The sequence below is a fragment of the Cupressus sempervirens genome, chromosome 6, assembly GCF_028749045.1.
Source record: "Cupressus sempervirens isolate cs-2001-9-10 chromosome 6, ASM2874904v1, whole genome shotgun sequence".
NCBI classification, from domain to species: domain Eukaryota; kingdom Viridiplantae; phylum Streptophyta; class Pinopsida; order Cupressales; family Cupressaceae; genus Cupressus; species Cupressus sempervirens.
Window position 1 is genome coordinate 563,648,204 of NC_143123.1, and position 26,459 is coordinate 563,674,662.

The window sequence follows — 26,459 nt, forward strand, 5'->3', positions numbered from 1 at the left end:
TATGACCTCCTTCAACCCATATGATCAATTATAATATGTCCCTAGGGGTTCTACGACCCCTAGGGATATATGTTAACATGAAATGTGTCAAAGAGATTATTGGTTAACTTATGACCTTTTTCAACCCATATGGACATTTATAGTATGTTTTTAGGTGTCCCAAAACCCTTAGGGACATATGTAGTTGTAAAATATGTTAAATCAACCTATATCAACATTTATAATATGTCCTTAGGGGTCCTAGGACCCCTAGGGACATATGTTGTAATGAAATGTGTCGAAAGGGGTCATAGGTTAATCTATGACCCCTTTCGACCTATTTGAACATTTATAATATGTTGCGAGGGGTCTTAGGGACATATGTTGTCATGAAATGTGTCAAAAGTGGTCATAGGAGAATATATGACCCCTTTCAAGCCATATGAACATTTATAGTATGTCTGTAGGGGTCCTAGGACCCTTGGGGACATATTTTGTCATGAAAAGTGTTGAAAGGGCCCTTTTTGACCCATATGAACATTTGTAATATGTTCCTAGGGGTCCAAGGACCCCTACAGACATATGTTGTCATGAAATGTATCAAAAAGGGTCTTAGGATAACCTATGATCCCCTTCAACCTATATGCACATTTATAATGTCCTATGGGTCCTAGGACCCCTAGGGACATATGTTCTCATGAAATATGTCAAAAGGGATCATAGGTAAACCTATGACTCCCTTTGACCCATATGATCAATTACAATGTGTCCTTGGGGCTCCTAGGACCCCTAGGGACATATATTCTCATGAAATGTGTTGAAAGAGATTTCAACCCATATGATCAATGATAATATGTCCCTAAGGGTGCTAGGACCCATAGGAACATGTATTGTTGTCAAATGAGTCAAAAGGGGTCATAGGTTAACCTTTGACCACCTTCAACCAATATGATCAACTATGATATGTTCCTAGGGGTCTTATAACCCCTAGGGACATATTTTGTCACTGAATGAGTCGAAAGGGGTCATAGGTTAACCTATGAGCTCCTTTGACCTATATGATCAATTATAATATGTCTTTAGGGGTCCTAGGACCCGTGAGGACATATGTTGTCATAAAATGTGTCGAAAGAGGTCTTAGGTTAACCTATGACTCCCTTCAACCCATATGACAATTTATAATATGTCTCTAGGGGTCCTAGGTCCCCTAGGGACATATGTTGTCATTGAATAAGTTGAAAGGGGTCATTGGCTAACCTATGGCACCCTTTGACCCATATTATATATTATAATATGTACTTAGGGGTCTTAGGACCCTGGAGACATATGTTATTATTGAATAAGTTGAAAGGGGTCATAAGTTAAAACCTATGATCTACTTCGACCCATATGATCATCTATAAGGACCCCTGCGGACATATGTTCTCATGAAATATGTTGAAAGAGGTCATAGGTTAACCTATGACCCCCTTAAATCCATATGATCAATTATAATATGTTTTTAGGGGTCTTAGGACCCTTAGGGACATATGTTATCATTAAATGTATCTAAAGGGTTTATTGGCTATCCTATGACCCACATTGACCCATATAATCATTTATAATATGTTGCTAGGGGTCCTAGGACCCCTAAGGACATATGTTGTCATGAAATGTGTTGAAAGGGGTCTTAGGCTAACCTATGACCCTGTTTGATCCATATGATCAATTAGGACCCCTAGGGACATATGTTGTCATTGAATGAGTCGAAAGGGGTCATAGGGTACCCTATGACCCCTTTCCAGCCATTAGAATGAATATCCTATATAAAATATCATATAATATATTCAAATATATTATATAATATAATAATATAATATAACATAACATAATATAATATAATAAAATTAATATAACATAATATAATATAATACAATATAATATAATATAATATAAAATAAAATAAAATAATATATTATAATATATTATAACACAAAAATAAAAACATCATTTGTAGTAGAAAATACCTCATTTACATAACAATGAACAATAAACATGGAAATCACATGGATCATGGAGGGCATAATCAGGACCCTTCCTCAACTTTAAATCCCCACACTCCATATTCCATGTGGTTCTTTTACATATTTAGGTGGGAGACTATAGGGTATTAGATATATCAAATACCTGATATTTAACTGGTGAACTTCTCAAAAAATGACCATTCCCCTTACCTAAGACATGAAAATGTCCAAATGCTTTTTCATAGGCTTTGAGGGTTTTGTAAGAAAAATACAAAATTTGGGGCCCAGACTTTCAAGAAGTGATCAAATCAATTGAATAGGTATCCTAAAATTTCTTATACTATGGGGAGTAGTAGTAGGCAAAAGTTTAAACTAAAGGAAGGTGACAAATGAAGGAATTGTAGAACATATGGAAAAAGATATGAAACCCATTGTAGAAAGCTCAAAAATGTATGTTAAATGTCAATGAGATCAAGCCTGTAACAATAGTTTCCAATGAAGATGATGTTGAATTTGGTAATATGAATCAACTTAATGTTGTGAATGAGAATGTATTAATTAAAGATGAAAATGTAGAGGTTGAAAGTGAAAATATAACAATTGGGAATGACAATGATAATATTGCAAATAAACCTTAGACATCTCTTCATTATAATCAAAATGAGGTTTCTTATAATGAAGACATCCAAACATTTGGCCCTAAAAATGATAGAACACCAAAATGGTTAATAAAGATTGATGAGACCATTTTCAACAGATTGGAAGGGAAGAGATCATGTAGAATGGTTTAGGTGTGGGCTTCAGGACTATATGAAAAATGTTTTTACAACAATACATTGGTGGAGCAATGCCAAATTTTTGTGCAGTTGTTAAGGATGCAAAAACTAAGACCTATTCTATCCAAATTGAAAATTTGTGTCAACAAGAAAATGGAGAGAAATGCCATTATTGTGAATTATCTTTTTAGTGCTCTCAATAGTATAAGAAAAAATGACAGGGAATAGGACAAGACAACTTCTCGTAGGGTCATTACAACTTCTTTGGTAAGTCATCATTTGAGAAAAGAAAGATTTACTAGACAAACTTGTGTTGAATTCAACATAAGTTGTATGACTTTTAGTAGAGAACTTGAAATAAGAGAGAGACTTGATGATCCTCTTCAAATTGATACATGGGCTTATTGTGGGAGACTTCCAAATTTTGATAAGAGACTAAGTGAGGGTGTGGAGGAGAAAATTGCATAATTTTGGCACTCTAGCTCAAGAGTGTCACCAAATGCAAAGGGTGTTTTTAAGTTGAGAAATGGAAATAAAGATAGTACCCCGCACCCAAAACATAATTTGGAGGTAAGTCAAACAATGTTGTTCAAATAGTTTTGTGAGACTAATCAAACATTACATGTATCACAAAGGGATTTTGAATCAATGAATCTATTTTATCGTGTGCCACTTAAGATTCTAAATACATGTTGTTGCAAATATCATGTGGATTTTTCTATACACCATGAAGTATTACACTCTAGCCATTCATCTTTGCATACTAATGAAATGTTGGAAATTTGTAGCGCTATTTTCCTTCCAAAATAATAAAGATCATTACTAGACCAATTCTAATGTCCTAGAGATGACGGTTATTTATTTTATAGAAATGATTTCTTAAATGAGAAGTTCTCATGATGTGACAATTTATCAATTTTTTTGACGTGTTTTCATGAGGGGTGCAAAGAATATATTAGAAAGATGATAGTTTCAAAGAAGGTTTATGAAATAGTGGAATACACATTAAAAATGGAGGTGAAGGATCTATATGTGAGGTAGTTGCAAAACAAATGTGTGTTGTAGATTTTATTTGTAATTTTAAAGAAAAGATTTTTTACAAGTATGCAAGGAATATTCACAAGTCTCAGTGGTTGGATCAACAATTTATAATGTGTAAGGACCCTTTCTTCATTGACACTATTATATTAGTTATTGTCTTTTTAGAGAACTATACATTAAAACCCAAAAATGAGTCATAATCTCAATATTACAACTCTATTTAGATTTCTATTTTTGTTCACATAACCTATAGACATGTCCTTCATAGTGTGAAAAATAACTAGAAGATAATCAAAGAGTTACACTTTTATGTGAGCGATGATAGATCTCGCTTATGCATTTTTTCCAAAATTGTTTTGAGAATTATTTTGATTTCTTGCAAGAACATGATATTGCTATGGATAGATACCTCATTTGGTCAATTAATTGCACAAGTCAATTCAAGAATGCTCACATATTTTATTGATTGTGTAGAATGCATGTAATGTAAAGATGGGTGTAACTCATATATATGTGGAGCTTTTTGAGTCCAAACATGAGAAAGGGGGGTATAATGGAGTGGGGGTATGTGTGAAGAGACCTCCAGTTAAGGAGAAAATGAAGATTTCAATAGTCAAACTTCTTGATGCTTGTACCATAGTTGATTGGTGTACATTTGCATTATCATAGGGGGACTATTGATTTAGTAGTGCACAGGCTCTTTTGGTTGATTAGGGATGGATTCTTAGGTGATATATTGGATTGTGCTATAGTGAGAGACTCTTCAAACATGCATTCATTTTCCATCTCTAATAGGACTTAATGAACCATTTGGAAATGAAAGTTTGATTTCTTTCATCCTAGTTATTTTCAATGTGATTGGGATCATTGTAAGACAAGTGAGTGGGTGGATACTATTGGAAATATAAGAGGAGTAACTAAGAGGGGACAGGAGAATTAGTTGACACAAAAATAAATCCTAGATCCTTAGATGTCGATATAAATCAAAACTAAACTTTACTGGTAGTTGCACGTTTATGTAAGTGCAACGATTAGCCGATAGGAGGTATTTTAGAAAGAATATCATAATGCATAATGCAACAAAGTTGGCATTAACTTACAATCATAGAATAATACAACCATGATATTTAGTATCAATAGGAATTTCAATTATGTGTATTAAATTAGGAGCAATTAATATGCTCTCACAGTTATGAATAGATAGTGAGAAATTGAAAATTTCCTTTGAGAAGCTAAAAGAAGAACTTATTTCATACCACAATGTTTTCTTAAAATAAAGAATCAAAGCCAATGAGATGATTCCATGTCATGTTGGAACCAAGAGTTTGGTAGAGGGACTAAATTATAACCCTAAATTAATGGCAAAATGAATTAAGAAAGTGGAAATTAATTATGGTAAAATGTATGTAATATTGATAATGTCAACATTAGTCATAGTATTTTAATGGAGAAGAAGAATTACAAATCATCTTGGTAGGAGGCTATGCAAAAGTTAACAAAAGAAACATGTTGGTAGTGTTGAATGTTGTGATGTTGTAGCACATGCAATCCTTTTAGAAACATGATGTCATCTACTTGAAGTATTATAGAAATTTATGAAAAAACATTAGAGAATTAGCAACTTAAATAAAATTAGAAATGAGAGTATTATAAATGTAAGAGTAAAATAGAAAGTTTATATAAAAAGGATATTATTTGAAAGAAATTTTTAAAAAGTATTGTTTATAAAATAATTCTAAAAAATGACTTTGATGGGAAAAGTTAGAAAAATGTTTGGACTGAAAACTTTTCCGTCTAAATTATATTTTTTTGGGAGCAAAGCTCCCACATAAAACCTATCACAATGACATGTTGATTCCATCAAATTTAACCATAGTTGCAAGAATGTTGACATAAATAGAATTACTAGAATTAAGCAACCAACAAACATGATACTTTGAATTAGACCAAATGTGATTAAGAATTTCAGAGGCTTCCCATTTTGTAGACATGTCTATCATTGTGCACTTCCTTCTCTTCACTAGTGGATTATTTCTACATTTATTTCATTCAAACTTGTAATGCGGCAAATAGTTCCTTGAATTTGATTTTCATCATGTGCAAGACAATCTACTGAGGTTCTTGCATTTGAATGGGCAGAAGTGGCCAATGTCTTCTAAATTCTGAAATCATTGTGTGGAGCTCAAAAAAATGCCAACATTTTGAATGATTCAATTGCCCCTATTTTTATGAGAGGTTGAAAGATCCCCGCCCTTCAGTAATGGCATACACCAACCTATCACACATTGTTTTTTACGATTCTTTCATTCATTAGATACATATTCTACCACAACAAATTATCAGAGAGCCATAAAATACATCATAAATGTTCTTGATTCAATAGGCAGAAGGGAAAACCTTGTTTGAGTAAGGAGGGAGTTTAAGGTAATTTGTAGAAGTCATAGCACTCGACAAATCCATATCAAAAACCTCTATTGAATTTGAAGGATTCTGCATTTTGAAGACATATGCTTAGAAGATGTAAAATTCAAAAATAATGAATCTATACTTGTAAATGTGAGCAATGCACTTACCTTGCAAAAAATAGTCGGTTTTAGATTCAGAGCACTCAAACCACCTGGACGAAGGTTTGGATAGCCAATAATGAACTGCAAAAATGCTCTCTGCAGCTTTGGTGTGAATTTCCCCATGATCTCAATAAACTTCACGTAATTAAGAAAAAATGATGTTAGGGTGTTGCAGATCTAGGGTTTTCAAAGTCTCAAAATTCAGCAAGAAATAAACACACTCTATACATAAGAGCTGAGAATGTATAACTCACGTTCACTGCGTACTCACATTGAGCAGTGTATCCATGGTCGAATTTGATGTGGTCCCTTAGCGTTTGATCCTGCTAAAACATTTTACATTTGAAAACCCAAACATTGATAGAGACTATGATAAATAAAAATCAATTAAACTGCTTCATAGTTCATACTTACCTTCTATAAGTCACACACACCACATATAAGTGTTTCCAATTCCTCTTCTGAAAATAAATGCAAAGTTGAGATGGGAAACACGTATAAGAAATGGAAACAAGCATTCAATCACCAAAAGCTTTCAAAGGTTAAGATAGGTACCAAAAAATGCATTTAATAATTTGGACAAGTGGAAATTTAATAAAATCAAATCTAGAATCGGTTCTATAAAAAATGCTGAAGCCAATAGATCAAACTGAACAAATCTAGAAATGCTTCACAAAAATTACCAAACCAATAGATCAAATTGACAAAAACAAACCTAGAGCTAGTAATAATGAAAGATCACTCACCTGATTTGAGTTCAAGTGAAGACATTGAAGAACAAAGTTCAAAAAACATTAGAGAATTAGTAAGTTAAATAAAATTAGAAAGAAGAGAATTAGCAACATAAGAGTAAAATAGAAAGTTTATATAAAAAGTGTATTATTTGAAAGAAATTTTTAAAAAGTATTGTTTATAGAATAATTCTAAAAAATGATTTCTATCAGAAAAGCTCCCGTAAAGTAGAAAAATGTTTGGGCTGACAACTTTTCCGTCGAAATTATTTTTTTGGGAGCAAAGCTCCCACATAGAGCCTATCGGCTTAATTATAACTCAGTAAACACACAAGAGAAATGTTGTAACTCGATAAATGTTGAAATAGCTCGACAAATACTTAACATGAATATCTTAAGATATTACCTATGGTTGATGTTATTTTAGATTAGTCGCAAACACATAAAAGAAATAACATGAACACAATATTTTGATGTGGAAACCCAATTTGGGAAAAATCACCAATTGCAACTAGTTACTAAATTTCACTATTCTAAAGTGAGTCCTATTAGGAGCTAACCCTATTAAAGGTTACAAAACACACTATTAGGTGTGAACTTATTAGAGGATTTAATCACCCTGTTAGGAGTGGCCTTGTTAGAGGTCTTTAAACAATTCAATAGAAATGCCACCTTGTTAGAGGATTTATAAATACTTGCTAAGCCAACTTTGTTAAGAGATTTAGATCATTGTGTTGTGATGTGGAACATAATCAGACTCAAAGGTTTATTTGGTATAGTTTTCTCCCCATATTATTTCTACGAGGTTTTGGGGGCAATGCTCCTATGGGGTCCTAGGGAAGCCAAAAATGCCCTTATATTGTAAAAGGTGTCAACTGCTATTTTTCCTATTGGATGACTTATTCTAGCCCTAATTTTGTAAGTGAAAAAAGCTTGTATAAAAAAGGCTTAGGGTTAGGGATTTCATAATGTAATGGTGATATTGTAGCTTTTAATGATGATATTGAGTTGTAAGGGATTACAAATTGTAATCACTAGATAATAATAATATTGGACTTGCTGTTGGTAGACGTAGCCAACGGATTGGGTGAACCACATTAAATCTTGGTGTCTTGTGTTCTCTTTTATGTGATCTACTATTTATAGGTATTGGTTATATTTGCATGTAACTATTAATTTTGTTTGAGGTTAATCCTAAAAAGTGGTATCAGATCCAGATGGTTGTCATTTTTTATAGCTTAGACTATCGTCATTTTTTTTAGCTAGACTATAGTCATTTTTTTTAGCGATCCTCTACAAGAAGGTCTCATAGTTGAGTGAGAGTGATGGTAGATGAGGGTAAGCTAAAGATGGAGAATTTTAATAGGTAGAAATTTCAGTTATGGAAGATGAAAATGGAGGACTATCCTTATCAAAAGGACTTATGGAAGTCATTGGAAGCAAAATCCAAGAAACAAGGAACTATGAAAGATGAGGACTAGGAGATTTTGGATAGAAAGATACTTTGAAGCATTTGACTATGCTTGGCATCATTAGTGACATTCAATATTACCAAAGTGAAGATAAAAGAATAGTTGATGCAACCCTTGGCAAAACTATATGAAAAGCCCTCCGCTTCAAACAAGGTATTTCTCATGAAGAATTTATTTAATATGAAGATGATAGAAGGTGGATTTATTGTAGAGCATTTAAATGATTTTAATACTATTACTAGTCAGTTATCTTCTATGGGTAACAATTTTGATGAAGAAATTAAGGCTCTCTTGATTTGTATTCTTTTCCTGAAAGCTAGAATGGCTTGGTAATGGCTGTGAGTAATTTTGTTTCTAGATCTAATACCCTAAAATTTGATGATGTGATTGGTGTTATTTTGAGAGAGGAAACTCATACGAAAATTTTAGGGGGGTCTTAATCAGGAAGTGCTTTGAACACAAAAAGTAGAGGCTAATAACTGAGAGAGGAAATAATTTGAAAAATCATGAGAAATCAAGAGGAAAGTCAAAGGGGAAAAGGTTGCAATCCAAAGGATCAAGAGATTGCTAGTATTACATGAAACCAGGACATAAGAAGAAATATTATTGGACTTGAAAGAAAAATTAAGGGATAAACTAGAAGGGAACAGGGATGTAAATGTGGTAAGTAATAAATCCAAAGAGGATTCTTTGATTCTATCTTTAGAAAATTTTGATGATTCATGGGTTTTAGATTCTAGTGCTTCATTTCATGCTACACCCTATAGAGGTTATTTTATTGATTATGTCAAGGGGATTTTGGGATTGTTTATTTGGGCGATGATGAACCTTGTTAGATTGTTGGAAAGGGAAAAGTTAAGATTAAATTTAAGAATGAGAATCACTGGTTACTACATGAGGTAAGACACGCTCCAAGGCTAAGTAAGAATTTAATTTCAGTAGGGAAACTCAGTAATGAGGGTTGTGTAGTTAATTTTAATGATAAAAATTGGAAGGTTTCAAAAGGTTCCATTGTAGTAGGAAAAGGTATGAAAGTAGGCACCTTATATATTTGTATAGGTCATATTGCTCCTTCTACTTTGGTTGTTTTAGATAAATATGAATGTTTAGGAACAATTGTTGTAGTTGAGTACAGAGAATAAATAATGCTTGTAGATTCTCATACAACATTATGGAACAATAGACTTGGGCACATGAGTGAGAAAGGTATGAAAGTAATTTGTTCAAAAAAAGGTTTACTAGGTCTAAAATGTGCTACTATGGATTTCTGTGAAAGTTGTGTGTATGGAAAATAAAAGAGAGTGAGTTTTGTGAAGACTAGGAAGGAAAAGAAAAGTGAGAGATTAGAGCTTGTGCATACAAATGTATGGGGACCAACTCAAATATCTTCCTTTGTGGCTCTTATTATTATGTTACATTTATTGATGATACAATTAGAAAAGTATGGGTTTATTTTCTTAGACAAAAATTTGATGTGTTTCAAACTTTTAAGAAATGGAAATGCTTGGTTGAAAATGAGATTGGAAAGAAATTAAAATGTCTTAGATCTGATAATGATGGTGAGTATTGTAGTCATGAATTTGAATATTATTTCTCCAATAATGGTATTTATAGACAAAAAACTATTCTAAGAACTCCACAAGAAAATGGAGTGGCTGAATGCATGAAGATTATTATAATGGGGCGTGCAAGAAGCACGAGGTTACAACAAGGTTTCCTTTAAATATGTGGGTAGAGGCTATCAATACTATTGCATATTTGATTAATAGAGGCCCATCTACACATTTGGGCTATGGTATTCTAGAGGAAGCATGGACTGGTAATAAGGTGAGTTATTCTTTTCTCAAAACCTTTGGTTGTGAAGCATTTTCTCATATAGGTTATGAAAATAGAACCAAGTTGGAATATAAGTCAAAAAAATGTGTATTTATTGGATATGACATTGATGAATTTGATTATAGGCTTTGGGATTTTGAAAATAGTAAAATTGTAAGAAGCAAGGATGTCATATTTGATGAGAAAGTGTTGTACAAAGATCTATTACAACAACATGAGAAGAAAGAAGATGATTATGTAGTGTTGGATGATACTTCAAAAGTTGATGATCTACAACAATTGCAACAAAAAATACCACACACCCTAGTGAATGTTAGACAATCAACAAGGCTAAGTAGACCTCCAAAAAGATTTTCTCCTTCTTTGTATTCTATTTTTCTTACTGATGTTGGTGAACCTAAATGTTATGATGAAGCTAGGTAGCTGGATAGTAAGATTTATTTGGAGTCTACAATGAGAGATGAAATGGACTCTTTGCTGAAAAATAAGACTTGGGATTTATGCAAGTTTCCTGCATGTAAAAGGGCTTTACAGAATAAGTGGTTCTATAGATTAAAATAAGAGGATGGAGGAAATAAAAGGTTTAAAGATAGGTTCATGGTAAAAGGATTTTCATAAAAAAAGGCATTGATTTTGATGAGATATTCTCTCCTTTTGTAAAAATGACTTCTATTCGCACTGTTTTAAGTATTGTGACTACTGAAGATTTGCATTTGGAGTAGCTTGATGTTAAAACAACCATTCTTCATGGTGATTTGGATTAAGAGATATTTATGGCACAACCACAGGGATTTGAGGTCAAAGGTAAGGAGAACTTAGTGTGCAAATTGAAGAAAATTCTATATGCCTTGAAGCAAGCACCTCAGCAATGGTATTTGAAATTTGACAGGTTTATACATGAGCATGGATATATTAGGTGTCATTAAGATCATTATTTTAATTTTAAGAAGTTGGATGATGAAAACTATATTATTTTATGTTTATATGTTGATGACATGCGTATAGCTAGTCTAACATTGATCACATTAAGGGGTTAAAGGAGTCGTTAACACATATATTTGCTATGAAGGATTTGGTGGCCACAAAAAAAATCCTTGGTATGAAGATTTGTAGAGATAGGAAGAAAAAAAAATTGACATTATCTCAAGCTGATTATATTGGGAAGGCGTTATAACGTTTCTCTATGAAGAATGCTAAAACTGTCAATACACCTTTTCCTAGTCATTTGAAGTTGATTAAAGAGATGCATCCAAAGACACAAGAAGAGTAGGATAAGATGTCCAAGGTACCTTATGCTTTAGTTGTAGGAAACTTGATGTATGCTATGGTATCTACAAGGCTAGATATTGTACATGCAGTGGGAGATGTTAGCAGGTATATGAGTCATCTAGGAATTGAGCATTGGAATGCAACTAAGTGGATTTTTAGATATTTGAGAGAAACATCTAGTAAGTGTTTAGATTTTGGGGGCTCTAGTATTGATTTACAGGGCTATGTTGACTCAGATTTGGTAGGGGATATTGATACTAGGCAGAGTACTATAGGTTATGTCTTTACTGTTAGAGGGGTAGTAGTGAGTTGGGTTTCTTGATAACAAAAGGTTAATGCTTTATCCACTATAGAGGAAGCCAAGGAGATGATATGGCTTTAGTTCTTCATGGAAGAATTGAGACACCATCAGAAGGATAATTATTTTCTTACCAATAGCCAGGGTTCCATTCATCTTGCAAAGAGTTCAACTTTGCATTCAAATACAAAACACATACAGTTGTTGTATAATTTCATTAGGTCAGCTTTGGATGATGGATAGTTAAAGCTAGAGAAGATACATATAAATGATAATCTAGAGTAGATATGTTTACAAAGGTAGTGAGAAGTGAGAAGTTGAATTCCTCTTTAGCTTCGATTGGTCTTCTCAACTGAACAAAATAAGAGAACAATAGAGTCCAAGGTGGTTTGATATATTCTAGTGGGAGCTATAGGTTTAGTAGTGCCATGATTAGTCTCCAAGTGGAAGATTATTATTGTTGAGTCTGATCAGTATCCAAGTGGAAGATTATTGTACCATGGAGCCTAATTAGACTAACAGGATTATTTGTTGTGCTTTTCTACCCATATTATTTATATGGGGGTTTGGGGGTAGTGCCCTTAAGACGAGGTCAAGGGGTAGTACCCCTGCAGGGTCTTGGGACAACACCCCAGGTTCACTCTCTTTTGTAGTACAGGGTGGGGTCAAGGGGAAACAACCTTGAAGCCAAAAATTCCCTTAAATTGTAAAAGGCATTGGTTTCTATTTTTCCTATTGGACGACTCTAGCCCTAATTTTGTAAGTAGCAAAAGCTTGTATAAAAAAGGCTTAGGGTTAGGGATTTCATAATGTAATGGTGATATTGTAGCTTCTTTTGGTGGTATTGAGATGTAAGAGATTATGGATTTTAATCATTGGATAATAATAATATTGGACTTGTTGTTGGTAGATGTAGCTTGGGGATCGGGTGAACCATGTTAAATCTTGGTGTCTTGTGTTCTCTTTTATGCGATCTACTATTTTTCGGTATTTGTTATATTTTCATGTAACTATTATTTTTGTCTAAGGTTAATCTTAAAAAATTGCTATAATGGTTAGAGAGTAACAATGAGATGACCTAGTTTCCGATGTAACTAAATTGCTGATTACAGATCTCAATTTTGGCTTGTATACTTGATCCTTCCTAATCAAATATATCTTTTCATCTCAACAAGGATATTCTACTTATCCTTCTAATACACTTCCTCTAAGCATCATCAAATCTTCAATTATGTTTCATACATTCAATCCTCAACTTGACCTTATATTTATATTTTACACATTGTCAAGTTGACTTGAATATAAGTTAGAATAATTAATAGTCATATTCTTAGTCAGCTAGAACAAACAAACAAAATTATTTAACTCAATCTATCAAAGCAAGAAAATTCTTTGTTAGTTGACCCTGCTCGCTAGATACTAACTCAAAGTAATTTTCCTATATTATCCAAGTAAACTCAGTTAACACTGCATATTTACAAAGTTCCCTTGGTAACTGAGTGAGCTCGATTAACATTGGTTCCATCCAACATTTTCTTCATTAAGTGAGTGAGCTCAATTAACACTCAATATTTGCAAGCATTACTTTTTCGCTTGAGTGAACTTGGTACACATTGCCTTCTAAACTAGGCAAACCCTAGAATGCTCAGTAGACACAGGAAACTATCTTCAATGCTTAAGTAAGCTCGACATACATTGATTGACAATGATATGAAATTTTTTGTAACATCAAAGAAAATACACAATTAATCAATTTTTTCCAACAATCTCCCTCTTTGGCATTGATGGCAACATAATATGTCATAATACAATGAAATTTTAAGATCAAGAATAAAGTAAGGAACATATCCTTAGTTTCATTCTAATTCTTATCCATGAGAACTCAACTCCCTCTACTAGTGTGAACTCCCTCTTCCTTCAATATCTTCTTTTGATAGAAAACCTCTGCCTTTGATATTAGACCAAGTTCTTCCCCTTTGACGTTGCCAAACAAAATTTGTATGAGATATGAAAATAAAATTCTCCCTCTTTGACATATCATTCCAAAGGGAATATTTAGTGAATATCAATATACCTCATGTACTGATTCATTTGCAATATGCCCTTGTCAATACTGCATCAACTGATTGATCTTCAACATGCTCTGGTTGATGCAGCACTAAACTTCATTTAGTGAGCTTCAGATAGGGGAATGACCCCTAACTTACCTCTTAGATACATAAATGCATCCTTAGATAATGACATAGTGAATATATCTACAATTTTCTCTTTTGTATTCACATATTCCAATCTTACCTCTTTATCTTGTACCAATTCTCTCAAAAAATGATATTTTATAGCAATATGTTTTGTTTTGGTATGCATCATTAGATTCCTTGATATATTAATTGCACTGGTGTTATCATAGTATATAACCATTGGATCCTTGATCTCTATCTTCATACCAATAGTTGTTTGAACAAACAATATTAAAATAATTAAGTGCTACTACCACATATTCCACCTCTTCTATGGATTGAGAAATACAATTCTATTTCTAGCTTGTCCAAGACACTAGTCTTTTACTAAGAAAAAATGCTCCACCATTGGTGCTCTTTCTATCATCAACAATTCTTGCCCAATCAACATCTGTGAATGCTTTCAAATCCAAATTGCCTCCTTTTTTGTACCATAAACCATAGTCTTCAGTACCTTTCAGATATCTCATTATTGTTTTGATTGCCATCATATGATTTTCTTTGGGATTTTTTGAGAATCTTGCCACCATACCAATTGCTACTATAATATTATGCCTTTTATGCACTACATACTGCAATTTTTCAATCATTGATCTACATGTTGTCTAATCTACCTCCTTGGAATCATTATTTTTGGAAAGCTTATGTCTAGTAGACATAGGAGTTCCAGCTGGTCTTGAGTATTTCATTACAGATTTCTTTAGTATCTCTTTGATATATTTAGATTAAGTAATGTAGATACCATGTTTCTTCTACTAGATTTACAATCCAACATAGAATTTTATCTCTCCAAACATAGACATTTCAAATTCTTTACTCATTTCTTATGAAAATGCCTTGCACATGTCAATATTTCCTACAAATAAAGTGTCATCCATGAGTATTTTTGTCAACACAATCTTCTTGTCTAGTCCTTCTTTGATATATAAAATTTTGTTATCATTTTTTATTTGAAAACTAATCTTTATGAAGTACTTATGAAGTATTTCATACCAAGCTCTGGGTGCTTTCTTGAGACCATATAATGCTTTGTGTAATTTGCATACCATATCTCTTTTGCTGGGATCTACAAAACTTTCATGTTGTTCTATGTAGACTTCCTCATCAAGAATTCTATTCAAGAATGTAGATTTTACATCCATTTGATAATCTTTAAACCCTCTATGAGCTAAATATGCTAGTAAAGTTCTAACACCTTCTAATCTTGCAACATGAGAAAACATTTCACCATAATCAATACCTTATTCTTGAGAATAACATACTAACCTTGCTTTGTTTCTAGAAACTTCTCCATCTTCATTTAGGTTATTTTTGAATACCCACTTTGTGTCAATTACATTTTTATCCTTGGGTCTAGGAACTAGAGTCCAAGTTTTGTTCAAGTCTCAATTTTTTCTATTTCATCATTCATTTCTTCAATCCAACGTTTATTATCCAAAACATCTTTAACATTTCTAGGTTCAAATTCAACAAGAAAACATGCAACTTTCAATTTATTTCTTGTTATTGTTCCATTTGTCTTGTCTCCAATGATTTGATCAAGTGCATGATGTCTTCTGACATATCTTGATAACATAGGTACTTTGGATTTGGAGTTTGTTTCACAAAGTTCTTCATGATCTTCTATATTAAGGTTGGGTCCCACTATTTGTGTCTCAGGTCTATTAGACTCATTTTGTTCTAGCAAGAGCTCAGTAGCTTCTGACTATGACTCAGTTTGCACTAATTGTAACTTGGTAGCTTTTGGGGCTTTTAGGGACTTGGGAGGTGAGGCCTCCTAACTTCTAGATAGATTTTCCAAAGTATCAGGTTCATAATAAACAAATCTTCTATAATCTTCAAGTTATTTGTTGCTCTCTTCTTCACTCTTTTTAGAAAACTCATCAGTTCTCACATGTGCACTTTCTATGATTTTATAAATAGATAGATTCAACATTTGTATGCTTTACTTCTACAAGAGCATCCTAGGAATATGCCTTCATCACCTTTGACATCAAATTTACCTTTCTTGGATTCTTTCAAGATATAACATTTGCTACCAAATACTTTCAAGTAACTTATATTAGGTTTGTAGCCATACCATAGTTCATAAGGAGTTTGATTTGAGTCTTTCTTCAATTGTAAACTGTTCTTGAGGTATGCTCTACAATACTGATTGCTTCCTTCCAGTATTTGATTGCAACATTACTTTCTATTATCAATGTTCTTGCACAATCCATGATGGATTTGTTCCTTCTTTCAACTATACCATTCTGTTGAGGTGTACTAGGGGCTGATACATGTCTCTTAATTCCTTTTTCAATGCAAAATTCATTGAACTCATTGGAAATGAACTCACCACCTCTCTCCAGTCTCAAACATTTCAGCTTCTTTCCAGTTTCCTTTTCTACTCTTGCTAGATACCAATTCAATTTTTGAAAAGCTTTAGATTTTTATTTTAGATACATTACAATCATCCTTTTGGAATAATCATGAACAAAAAGAATGAAAAAATTATCTCCACTATATCTCTCTACTCCAATAGGTCCACATAAGTCTATATGTACAAACTCTAAGACTTTTTCAGAATGATAGTTTTTGCTTTTGAAACTAGTTTTTCCCATCTTACCAATTTGACAATTTTTGCATAGACCCATATCAAGTTTCCTCAAGCTAGGAATACTTCTTACTCTTCTATTTTTTCTTATGTTGACTAGATTATCAAAGTTTACATGACATAATCTTTTGTACCATAACTAGCTTTCTTCTACTTTAGCAATAAAACATGAAATTTCACTAAGATCTAGATAGAATAGATTACCTTTTGTTTGTTTTCTAGATCCAACAAGATTTTCTTTTCCATCCACCAATTTGGCCTTCCCATTCATGAATTCTACATTGAATCTAATATTATTCAGCTGTACCACACTTAGTAGATTGTGCTTTAGTCCTTCAACCTAATAAGAATTGTCACATCTAAGTTCATTGGTTAATGAGATACGCCCTTTTCCCTTTATGCAACAAGGTTCATTATTTCCAAATCTCACACTACCACCATCATAATGTTCCATGTGTTCAAACTTTTTTTTGTCTCTAGTCATATGATGTGAGAAGTCACTATCAATGATCCATGTATTAGTTTTTTCTAACATGAGAGATAAGTGCCATTTTATCTCCTTCATTATCAGATTCATCTTTTATAACAATATATACCATTTCATCTTCATTGTTATTAGAATCTTTAGCGATAAAATAAGATTTCTTAACTTTGTCATTGTAGTCCTTGTAGTTTTTGAATTGCTTCTTTCTTTTGAACTTTTTTCTTTTCTTTTCTTCCTTGTCTTCTCTATTTGGGCACCTTACAACAATGAAACCAACTTCTTCACAAGAAAAATAGATTAGAGGAATCTTACCTTTGTACTTCTCTCTGCCTTTGGAATATTTCCTTATAAGTAGCGCTTCAACAACTTCAAGATCACTATCTGAACTTTCTTCTTCTTCATCACTTTTTGATTGATTGGCTTTTGATTTCTTACCATTTTTCTTGAATAAAAGCTTCACTTCAAATGCAAACTCAATACCTTTGGAACTAGGGACATAGTTATCTAACTCAAAAGCTGTCAATCTTCCAACTAGAGCATCCAAAGTTATATTTCTATTTGGATCACATCTCATTTCTTGAATGGAAGACACTCTAATTACATAGATAGGAAGAAGAGTTCTGAGTACCTTGTTTACAAATTTTTTTTTCATCAATGTATCCTCTAAATGCTTTGATTGCACTCACACTTGCTTTAATTTTCTCAACATATTTTGCAATGTTTTCATCTTCTCTCATCTTCATCTGATCAAACTATCCTCTGAGACTTTCAACTTTAGCTCTTCTTACATTATCATCTCCTTCATAGATGACTTTAAGTTTGATCCACATATCATAAGTTGTAGTGCAATTTTTGACTTCACCAAATTCAGTATAATTAAGAGCAGAAGTAATGTCAATAATCATGATGTTATGATTTTTATTTTTAGCAATATCTTCAACTAATAATGTTCTAGTAGGAGTCTTGTATTCACTATCAAGATATTTACAACTTGAATAACTGATAGTTTCCAAATGTAACCTCATAAGTCCTTGCCATGCTGCAAAGTTGCCCCAATTCAACTTGGAAATCTCTCTTTTGTAAGACATATTGATCTTTAGCTTTGGTCCTTGAAACCTTCTCTACAAGCACCAAAATCTCTTATACCAATTTTTGGAAATATATGAGGAGTAACTGAGAGGGGAGGGGTGAATCAATTACCACAAAAATAAATTCCAGATCAAAAATAGCTCAACAAATACTGAACATGAAAATCTTAAGATATTATCTGTGATTGATGTTATTTTAGCTTAGTTGCAAACACATAAAAGAAATAGCATGAACATAAGATTTTACTATGGAAACCCAATTTGGGAACAACCACTAATTGCAACTAGTTATTAATTTTCACTCTTCTAAAGTGAGCCCTGTTAGGAGCCAACCCTATTAAATGTTACAAAACACACTATTAGGTGTGACCCTATTAGAGGATTTAATCACCCTATTAGGAGTGGCCTTGTTATAGGTCTTTAGAAAATTCAATAGAAATGCCACCTTGTTAGAGTATTTATAAATAGTTGTTAAGCCAACTCTATTAAGAGATTTAGATAACTACTACAATGGTTAGAGAGTAACAATGAGATGACCCGATTTCTAATGCAACTGAATTATTGATTACAAACCTCAATTCTGCCTTGTATACTTGATCCTTCCTAATCGAATGTATCTTTATATCTCAACAAGGATATTCTACTTATCCTTCTAATACACTTCCTCTAAGCATCATCAAATCTTCAATTATGTTCCACACATTCAATCCTAAACTTGACCTTATATTTATATTTTACACATTGTCAAGTCAACTTGAATATAACTTAGAATAATTAATATTCATCTTCTTAGTCGGCTAGAACCAACAAACAAAATTATTTAACTCAATATGCCAAAGCAAGAAAATCCTTCATTAGCCGACCCTACTTAGTAGTTACTAACTTAAAGCAATTTTCTTGTATTAACCAAGTGAACTTAGTTAACACTACATATTCAAAAAGTTCCTTTGGTAACCAAGTGAGCTCAATTAACATTGGTTCCATCCACAAATTTCCTTCTATAACTGAGTGATCTCGGTTAACACTCAATTTATGCAAGCTTTACTTTGTCGCTCGTGTGAACTCAGTGGACATCATCTTTTGAACTAGGTAAACTATGGAATACTCAGTAGACACATGAAACTATCTTCAATGCCCAAGTGAGCTCGACATACATTGATGGAAATGATATGACATTTTGTGTAACATCAAAGATAATACACAATTAATCAATTATTTCCAACAGATACATGGGATCTACATTATCTTACTTCATTATCTCTCATGCCCTCTATAAACAATGATGACATGGAAAGTTCAATTGACCATAACCATCTATCAAATCCTCTTCAACCATAACATGTCTCTACATTGGTTGCACCATAGAGGAATGATTAGAAATCAAATTATTGGTTGGCATGTTGTGTAAGAGATAAAAAAATTTTGCACAACTGATTACATATGATGATGGATTGACATATCCTACTAGTTCAGTTGTTGTTGCTAGAAAATGGTTGTAGAGATATATATGCTTAGAATGAATGGAATTATTGAATTCGAAGACTATGAGAAGCACACAATCATTCTCAAATATTCACACCTTATTATACCAAATGTAAAATTGGTGAAGCATCAAGGAAGACCAAAAATTGATGAACCTTTTACCATTGCTAATGCTGATAAAAAATCCCTATTGAAGACCCACAAATAGAGAGATGACCCTCTAAGAACACTTCACTAGGTAATACTAAAACAAAACAAGGTTTCATATGTTCATTATTTGATTTACATTTAGTTTCATATGTTAATTATATCCCTATAACTGATAAATATTAAATGCCTATAATACATACATTTAGTATGATATTGAACTCTAGGCGTCTTCAACAGTAGTAATGCATGAAGATAGAAAAAAATTTAAGGAGTGGAATGAAGTCAATTCTATGATAGTTTTATCTCTAGGATTTTTGGTAGTTGTGTACATATAATATGATTGTATCAATGATATACACAAGGACTTTAGTACTCACAATGATGTAAATTTCTTACCTTTTGTTCCAAATACATTACTTTATATGGCAAAGATATATTCATATATGTATCATTTAGTTGTAATTATGATGAAACACTTGAAATATTGTAAATATGGACTCATTGATTTATTATATCTTTTCATATGGTTTAGTAATTTGTGTTTTCATATTTAATAGATTAATGATAAATTCTTATGGACATCTATGTCACCATTTAGCCTATTAGTCCATATTGGTCAAAGGTTGATCAACATGGTCAAAGTAGTCAAAGTCATTAAATAATATGGAGGGAGCATAAAAATAGTATTTATAGTTCATCTAATTAATATTGATTATATTTACAATGTTCAAAGTGGAATTTATGTAATAGTGGTTGTAATTACAATTATTGTAAAAAGAGTCAACTGACCCTAAAGGATGGCTATGACATCGTTTCATTGCTGATGTTAGCTTTGGATGGGAAAGTACACCCTAGTAACACCACTATTTCATCCATGGAGAGCGTAAAATGTTCGTGACCACCTTGAACTAGAGCATCTCCAAGGTGCTTTAAGCAGGTTTGTGTAGTGATCTTCTAATGCTTATAACTTGAAACTCACTAGGCCTATCATCAAACTGTTAGATGTTAAGGGTCTATAATTGTTAGCATAAATACTGATGGTATTCCTTTTGGGGAGTATTCTAAGAATTTATAGAGCACATAAGATCTTATTCATTTTGGATGCACAATTGTTTTATAGATCATAATATTCTAAGGTACCTTATTAGGAAATCATATGCAATACTCATCTCCTATTTGTATATAAATTAAAGGCATGAGATAATAGTTTTTCTAGTTTTACTTTATAGGGACACAAGTATTATCAAAGTAAAGAGATCATAAGTATGTTGCAAATCTCTCTTTATTGAATATATATATATATATATATATATATATATATATATATATATATATATATATATATATATATATAACCTTTCTTGTGTGGAGTTTTTATCTCACAAGGTTTTCATTTACATCATGACTTCATATAATTTTTGAGTTTTAGTCTTGTCGTCACTTTCATGCAATCACATGAATAATTTTTTTATCTTAGACTTGCATACTCTTAAAAGAAATTTTATTGTAGCCCTTTCACTCATATGTTAAGAATAGATTAAAAAAGTGTAATGGCCATAAAAAGGAACTCAAGAATATCATTCTTAAAATAGACATTGAAATGTAAACTTCCTTTGATCATATTGGAAATGGTCAAATCCCTAGCTCATGAAACATAATATGAAATAGAAGCTTCTAAATATAAAAGAATGTACTCAAGCTAACATTAGAACATTGATAGGCAAGAGCCTACAACACAATGGTAAATTGTGAGCCTCTTATCAAAGAGATCATGGGTTCAAATCTATTCACAATTAATAAAATAATAATTAATAATAATAATAAAAAAAAAAATTAGAACATTGACAACAAGATTATTTTACTTAAAATGATTAAATTTTTATTAATATAATAATCTTATGATAGAATTAATAGAATTTAACATCAATATTTATACCGATAATAATTTAACACTATTATTATATAATAACAATTATTAAAAGAAAGAACAATTATGAGCCTATCTCCACCACATCAAATGATATTCAATCTTACCCCAAACAATAATGATACCCTACAATCCTACCCAAAACAATATGATACCCTACCAACCCTCTTAATATATATTTAGTAAGAAGAAAAATACTAAACAAGAATCTTCACCCAAACCTCCAATTGATAAACCACCTACTTTTATAGAAAAAACAAAGTACCTATTATGCTCTTATCTTGAGGCACACAAGAAGTATCCAAAGAGTTCTAGAGCACTTGGGCTCACAAGATTCCAAAAGCTTTTCAATTCAACCTTATCATGATGTTCCAAAATAATAGTTAACGTAAAGATAACAGCTACGAAAGGAGCCCCACAATAGACAACAGCTTTATTACATGCAAAGCTCCTTACCATAAATTCTGCGAGTTGGCAAAACCTTTTACGTCTCTCACAATAGAAGTTGCAATGTATATCATATTGGATTAACCCACGTATCCAAAACCGATTAGCATTAAAGCCGTCCCATGTGGATTAGGATAAACATGAGTCGCTGTTTGAGCAAATCCAGTGGCCATAAAACAAAGCCAAATCCATAACACACTCATCTATAATTGTATGAGCACTGAATGATTGTACTCTGTAACTTAGGATTGATTGCTTTCTTTGCTTCAAATTATGGAGAGCCAACAGGTGAAGAGTTCAAGAGTTTTGCTGGTTGATTCACTCAAATCATGGGAGCAAATAATCTCTCAAGCACATCTGCAAGCATGCCCGGTATCTCCAAAATATATTTTAACTTGTGTTCATTTTCTCTTTTGTAAGTCTACTCACGAGTAAGTGTTTAGAGTACAATTTATATTCACATTCTAATCGATCAGAGGGTAAGGTTGGCATATAATACATATATAGATATAGATAAATTGTTAGAGAAGAACTTAATTGTATCAACTATTTTTAGGAGAGATAGATTCAGTTGAATTTTTGGTGCGTTGGACTTCACTTAGTAAATGCCATCACATCCAAGACCCCACTAATATACAATTGAATTTTGATATCTCATAAATTATGATAAATTATTAGATACCTAAAACACTATAGTAAAAATAAGAAGAAGATTTGGATCATAAAAACTTCATCCATAAATCATCGATGTCTTTAGTTTTTAATAGATTTTGATGGTTGCAGATTGTAGCCCATTTCACAGCAGACTGGTGTGTGCCCTCCAAGTTCATGGCAGGCTTCTTCGAAGATCTGGCTCTCAAGTACCCACATATTCTTTTTCTATCAGTTGATGTGGATGAGGCCAAGGTATATCTATATTGAGTAGCACGATAGATTTCATTTACATACTTTAAATGTTAATATGTTTACTGTCTTATCTTAAATCACACTAATAAAATTCGAAGCATATAAATCAATACTTAAGAATATATTGTTAAAATCGAATGGAGACTCTTATTATTCTATGTTTAGTGGTGCATTCTAACTTTCTGTTTGGTGTGGTGGTATCTGTAGAGTGTTGCAGAGAAAATGGATGTGAAGGCTATGCCCACCTTTTTGTTTATGAGGGATGAAAATCAGGTGGTGGACAAAATAGTAGGGGCCAACACAGAGGAGCTGTTTAGAAGAGTGCTTCTCTTTGCACAAACTGCACGCCGCCATTCTCATGCCTGCTAAACTTATCTTCTTTTTCATGGGTTTCACCAATAATTTTTTTTCACCTTTGTAAGTAAGTTGTAATTACGACATTCAGTAAGAATAAGTTGGAATGTAATGACAATTGTAATGCTTATATATATATTTTATAATATATATATATATATAGAAGTCCAGAGTTATCAAGACTTTAATTCTTTTAATATATAGTTTTATTTATAATAATTAAATTAAAATCTCAAGTATTTTTAACTTTCTTATATATTATTAAATATATATAAGCTAGTTGCATTCACATGTCAACATGGTAGAACCAAATAATTATTTGATAATTTCATATTCAATAATTTAATCCTTATTCATTTTGAAAAATATTTTTGGAGAATGTTTTGTCATATCATGTCTTGGTTAAGAGGTCTTAGTATTATTGTTCCAACCAAAGTTCAAATCCCAAATTGATTATTGTTAACTTTTAATTCAATACTTTTTATATCATCTTAATTATTTTATTTTTAAATAATAACTAATTTATATACAATGATCCAAATAGAACTTTGAAATTTTAAACACCAATTTGTTATCTTATGTCAATTGTGTTTAGGGATGGTATTTCATATGTTTTAGTGCTATGGATTAATAGAGTTTCATGTCTGGGTTTATTTTCATTTAGTATTATTCTTAGAAATTAATTTTGAAATTGATTTTGTTTAACGAATCATGTACTTAGTATCTATTGTTTCATTCTATTTGGGTTTTGGGTTCTATGGTGTTCAATTAGATTTTTTCTTTGGGTTTCTACCCAATAGAAAATTCAGCCTAACATATTCTTATGGTTAGAGTTTAGTTTGATTTAATTCTCAAATTTATTTAGGACTACTTTATTTTACATAGATAATATAATTTGGTTTATTATTAAAATCGCATTTTAATGTTTAGTGTAGGATTACATTTAGTTTTTAATTTAGTGTTATAACTTAATTTAAATGGGTTTAGCTAGAGTTTAAGAGCAATATAGTTTAGTTTACCCTCCCTCCCCCTTCCCTCTCCCTCTCTCTTTAGCATGTGTTCCCCCTAATATCTCTCTCTCTCTCTCTCTCTCTCTCACACACACACACACACACACACACACATCTCCTTCTCCCTTTAGCATGTGTTCCCCCTAATTTTCATGCAATGTCCCTCGGGACATTAAACTATTTAATATATATTTTTTGATGACAAATATCTCCTTTTTCCTTCTATGCATTCTTAGGGTCATGTCCTCTCATAATGAATATTAATTATATTATATTAATAATATAATTATATTAATTGATAATATAATTATATTAATTATATATTATATTATTAATATAAATTATATTTTTTATATTAATATTAATACTAATACATATAATACATAATGAATCTACTTTATATATTTACATTATTAATCTGAATATTATATTTTATCACTCAATATGATATTTAATGGTCATATTAATATACTATATCATTATTAATATTATATTATTATTATTTATTTACTTATATGGATCTTATCGGTGGAGACATCACAATCCTCCCCTCTCAAATTCGCTTGTCCTCAAAAAATCTATAACTCAAATTCATTCTTTTCCCTACACATGTGCTAAGCACTTACAAATTTTGCATGTTAGTAACCAATGAAAAAACATATGAATGAAGACACAAAGTAGACACATTCATGCATGAAGATGCGATGCAAACATGAGGTAGACACAGGAATGCATGAAGACACGAGGAAGATGCAAAGCAAACATATTAATGCATGAAGACATGATGTAGACACATAGTATGCATGTTATAGTCCTGCTTACAATTTAAAACAAGAAAAGGTAAGGAAATATTTTACCACTTTGACCGTGAATGTAGTGCTCCTTTCCCCTGTCTCGAAGCCAAAATTTCTTGAAAATGCATATTTTAACAACTTTTCTTTAGATAGCACTATAATAGGGTTTATAATTCCATAGTAGATGGTAGATTTACTGTGGCTCAAGTTTGGACATGCTCAGCTTGGGGCTCCCTCAGATGTTTAATCCATATTGGGATTCTCTCATCCCAACACGATCGATTTACTCCTCCCCCTGTGCACACTCCCTACCCACTAGGAACAAGCTTAATTTTGACATGGATTGTAGATTTACTGCTTCTCGAGGTTGGACATGCTTAGCTTGGGGCTCCCTAAGATCTTTAATCCATATTGGGATTCTCTTGCCCTAATGCAACTGATTTGCTCCTCCCCTTGTGTACACTCCGTACCCATTAGGAACAAGCTTAATTTTGACGTGGATGGTAGATTTACTACTTCTTGAGGTTGGACATGCTCATCTTGGGGCTCCCTAAGATCTTTAATCCATATATAATATAATTATATATTATATTTCTTATATTAATTTTAATACTAATACATATAATACATAATGAATCTACTTTATGTATTTACATTATTAATCTAAATATTATATTTTATCACTTAATATGATATTTAATGGCCATATTAATATACTATACCATTATTAATATTATATTATTATTATTTATTTAATTATATGGATCTTATTGATGGGGACATCACATTCCATATCTCTCTCTAGGCCTTGTGTATTTCCATCCCTCTCTCTCTCTCTCTCTCACACACACACTTCTCCTTCTCTCTTTAGTATGTGTCCCCCCCCCCCCCCCCCTCTCTCTCTCTCTCTCTCTCTCTCCCTCTTTCTCTCCCTCCCTCTCCCTTTGCCATGTGTTCCCCCTAATATCCATATGTCTCTCTAGGCCTCGTGTCTTTCATGCTCTCCCCCTTT

At 32.2% G+C, this 26,459-nt stretch overlaps 2 protein-coding genes across 2 annotated transcripts; one reads left to right on the top strand and one right to left on the bottom strand.

Moving 5' to 3' along the window:
• Positions 1–6,175: 6,175 nt before the first annotated feature.
• Positions 6,176–22,556, bottom strand: LOC149553517 (E3 ubiquitin-protein ligase UPL3-like). Its single transcript, XM_089790340.1, has 4 exons — positions 22,473–22,556; positions 6,621–6,689; positions 6,373–6,501; positions 6,176–6,289 (listed from the first exon to the last, which is right to left on the bottom strand). The coding sequence occupies exons 1-4, from the start codon at positions 22,554–22,556 to the stop codon at positions 6,176–6,178; spliced, it is 396 nt and encodes a 131-aa protein (XP_089646466.1).
• On the top strand, positions 22,506–23,825 carry LOC149553518 (thioredoxin-like protein CXXS1). The gene is made up of 3 exons (XM_089789915.1): positions 22,506–22,755; positions 23,167–23,289; positions 23,497–23,825. Exons 1-3 carry the CDS (start codon positions 22,657–22,659, stop codon positions 23,656–23,658), a joined length of 384 nt encoding a protein of 127 aa, XP_089646041.1. The 5' UTR covers positions 22,506–22,656; the 3' UTR covers positions 23,659–23,825.
• The last annotated feature ends 2,634 nt before the right edge of the window (positions 23,826–26,459 follow it).

Bases quoted from the DNA above. Each gene is read 5' to 3' on its own strand.
- LOC149553517 (XM_089790340.1), bottom strand. From the start codon at position 22,556: ATGGCCACTGGATTTGCTCAAACAGCGACTCATGTTTATCCTAATCCA. The intron at 6,502-6,620 runs GTGAGTTATACA...AATTACGTGAAG, and splicing joins AATGTGAGTACGCAGTGAAC to TTTATTGAGATCATGGGGAA. The intron at 6,290-6,372 runs GTAAGTGCATTG...TTCAAAATGCAG, and splicing joins AACCGACTATTTTTTGCAAG to AATCCTTCAAATTCAATAGA.
- LOC149553518 (XM_089789915.1), top strand. From the start codon at position 22,657: ATGGAGAGCCAACAGGTGAAGAGTTCAAGAGTTTTGCTGGTTGATTCA. The intron at 22,756-23,166 runs GTATCTCCAAAA...TGATGGTTGCAG, and splicing joins CACATCTGCAAGCATGCCCG to ATTGTAGCCCATTTCACAGC. The intron at 23,290-23,496 runs GTATATCTATAT...TGGTATCTGTAG, and splicing joins TTGATGTGGATGAGGCCAAG to AGTGTTGCAGAGAAAATGGA.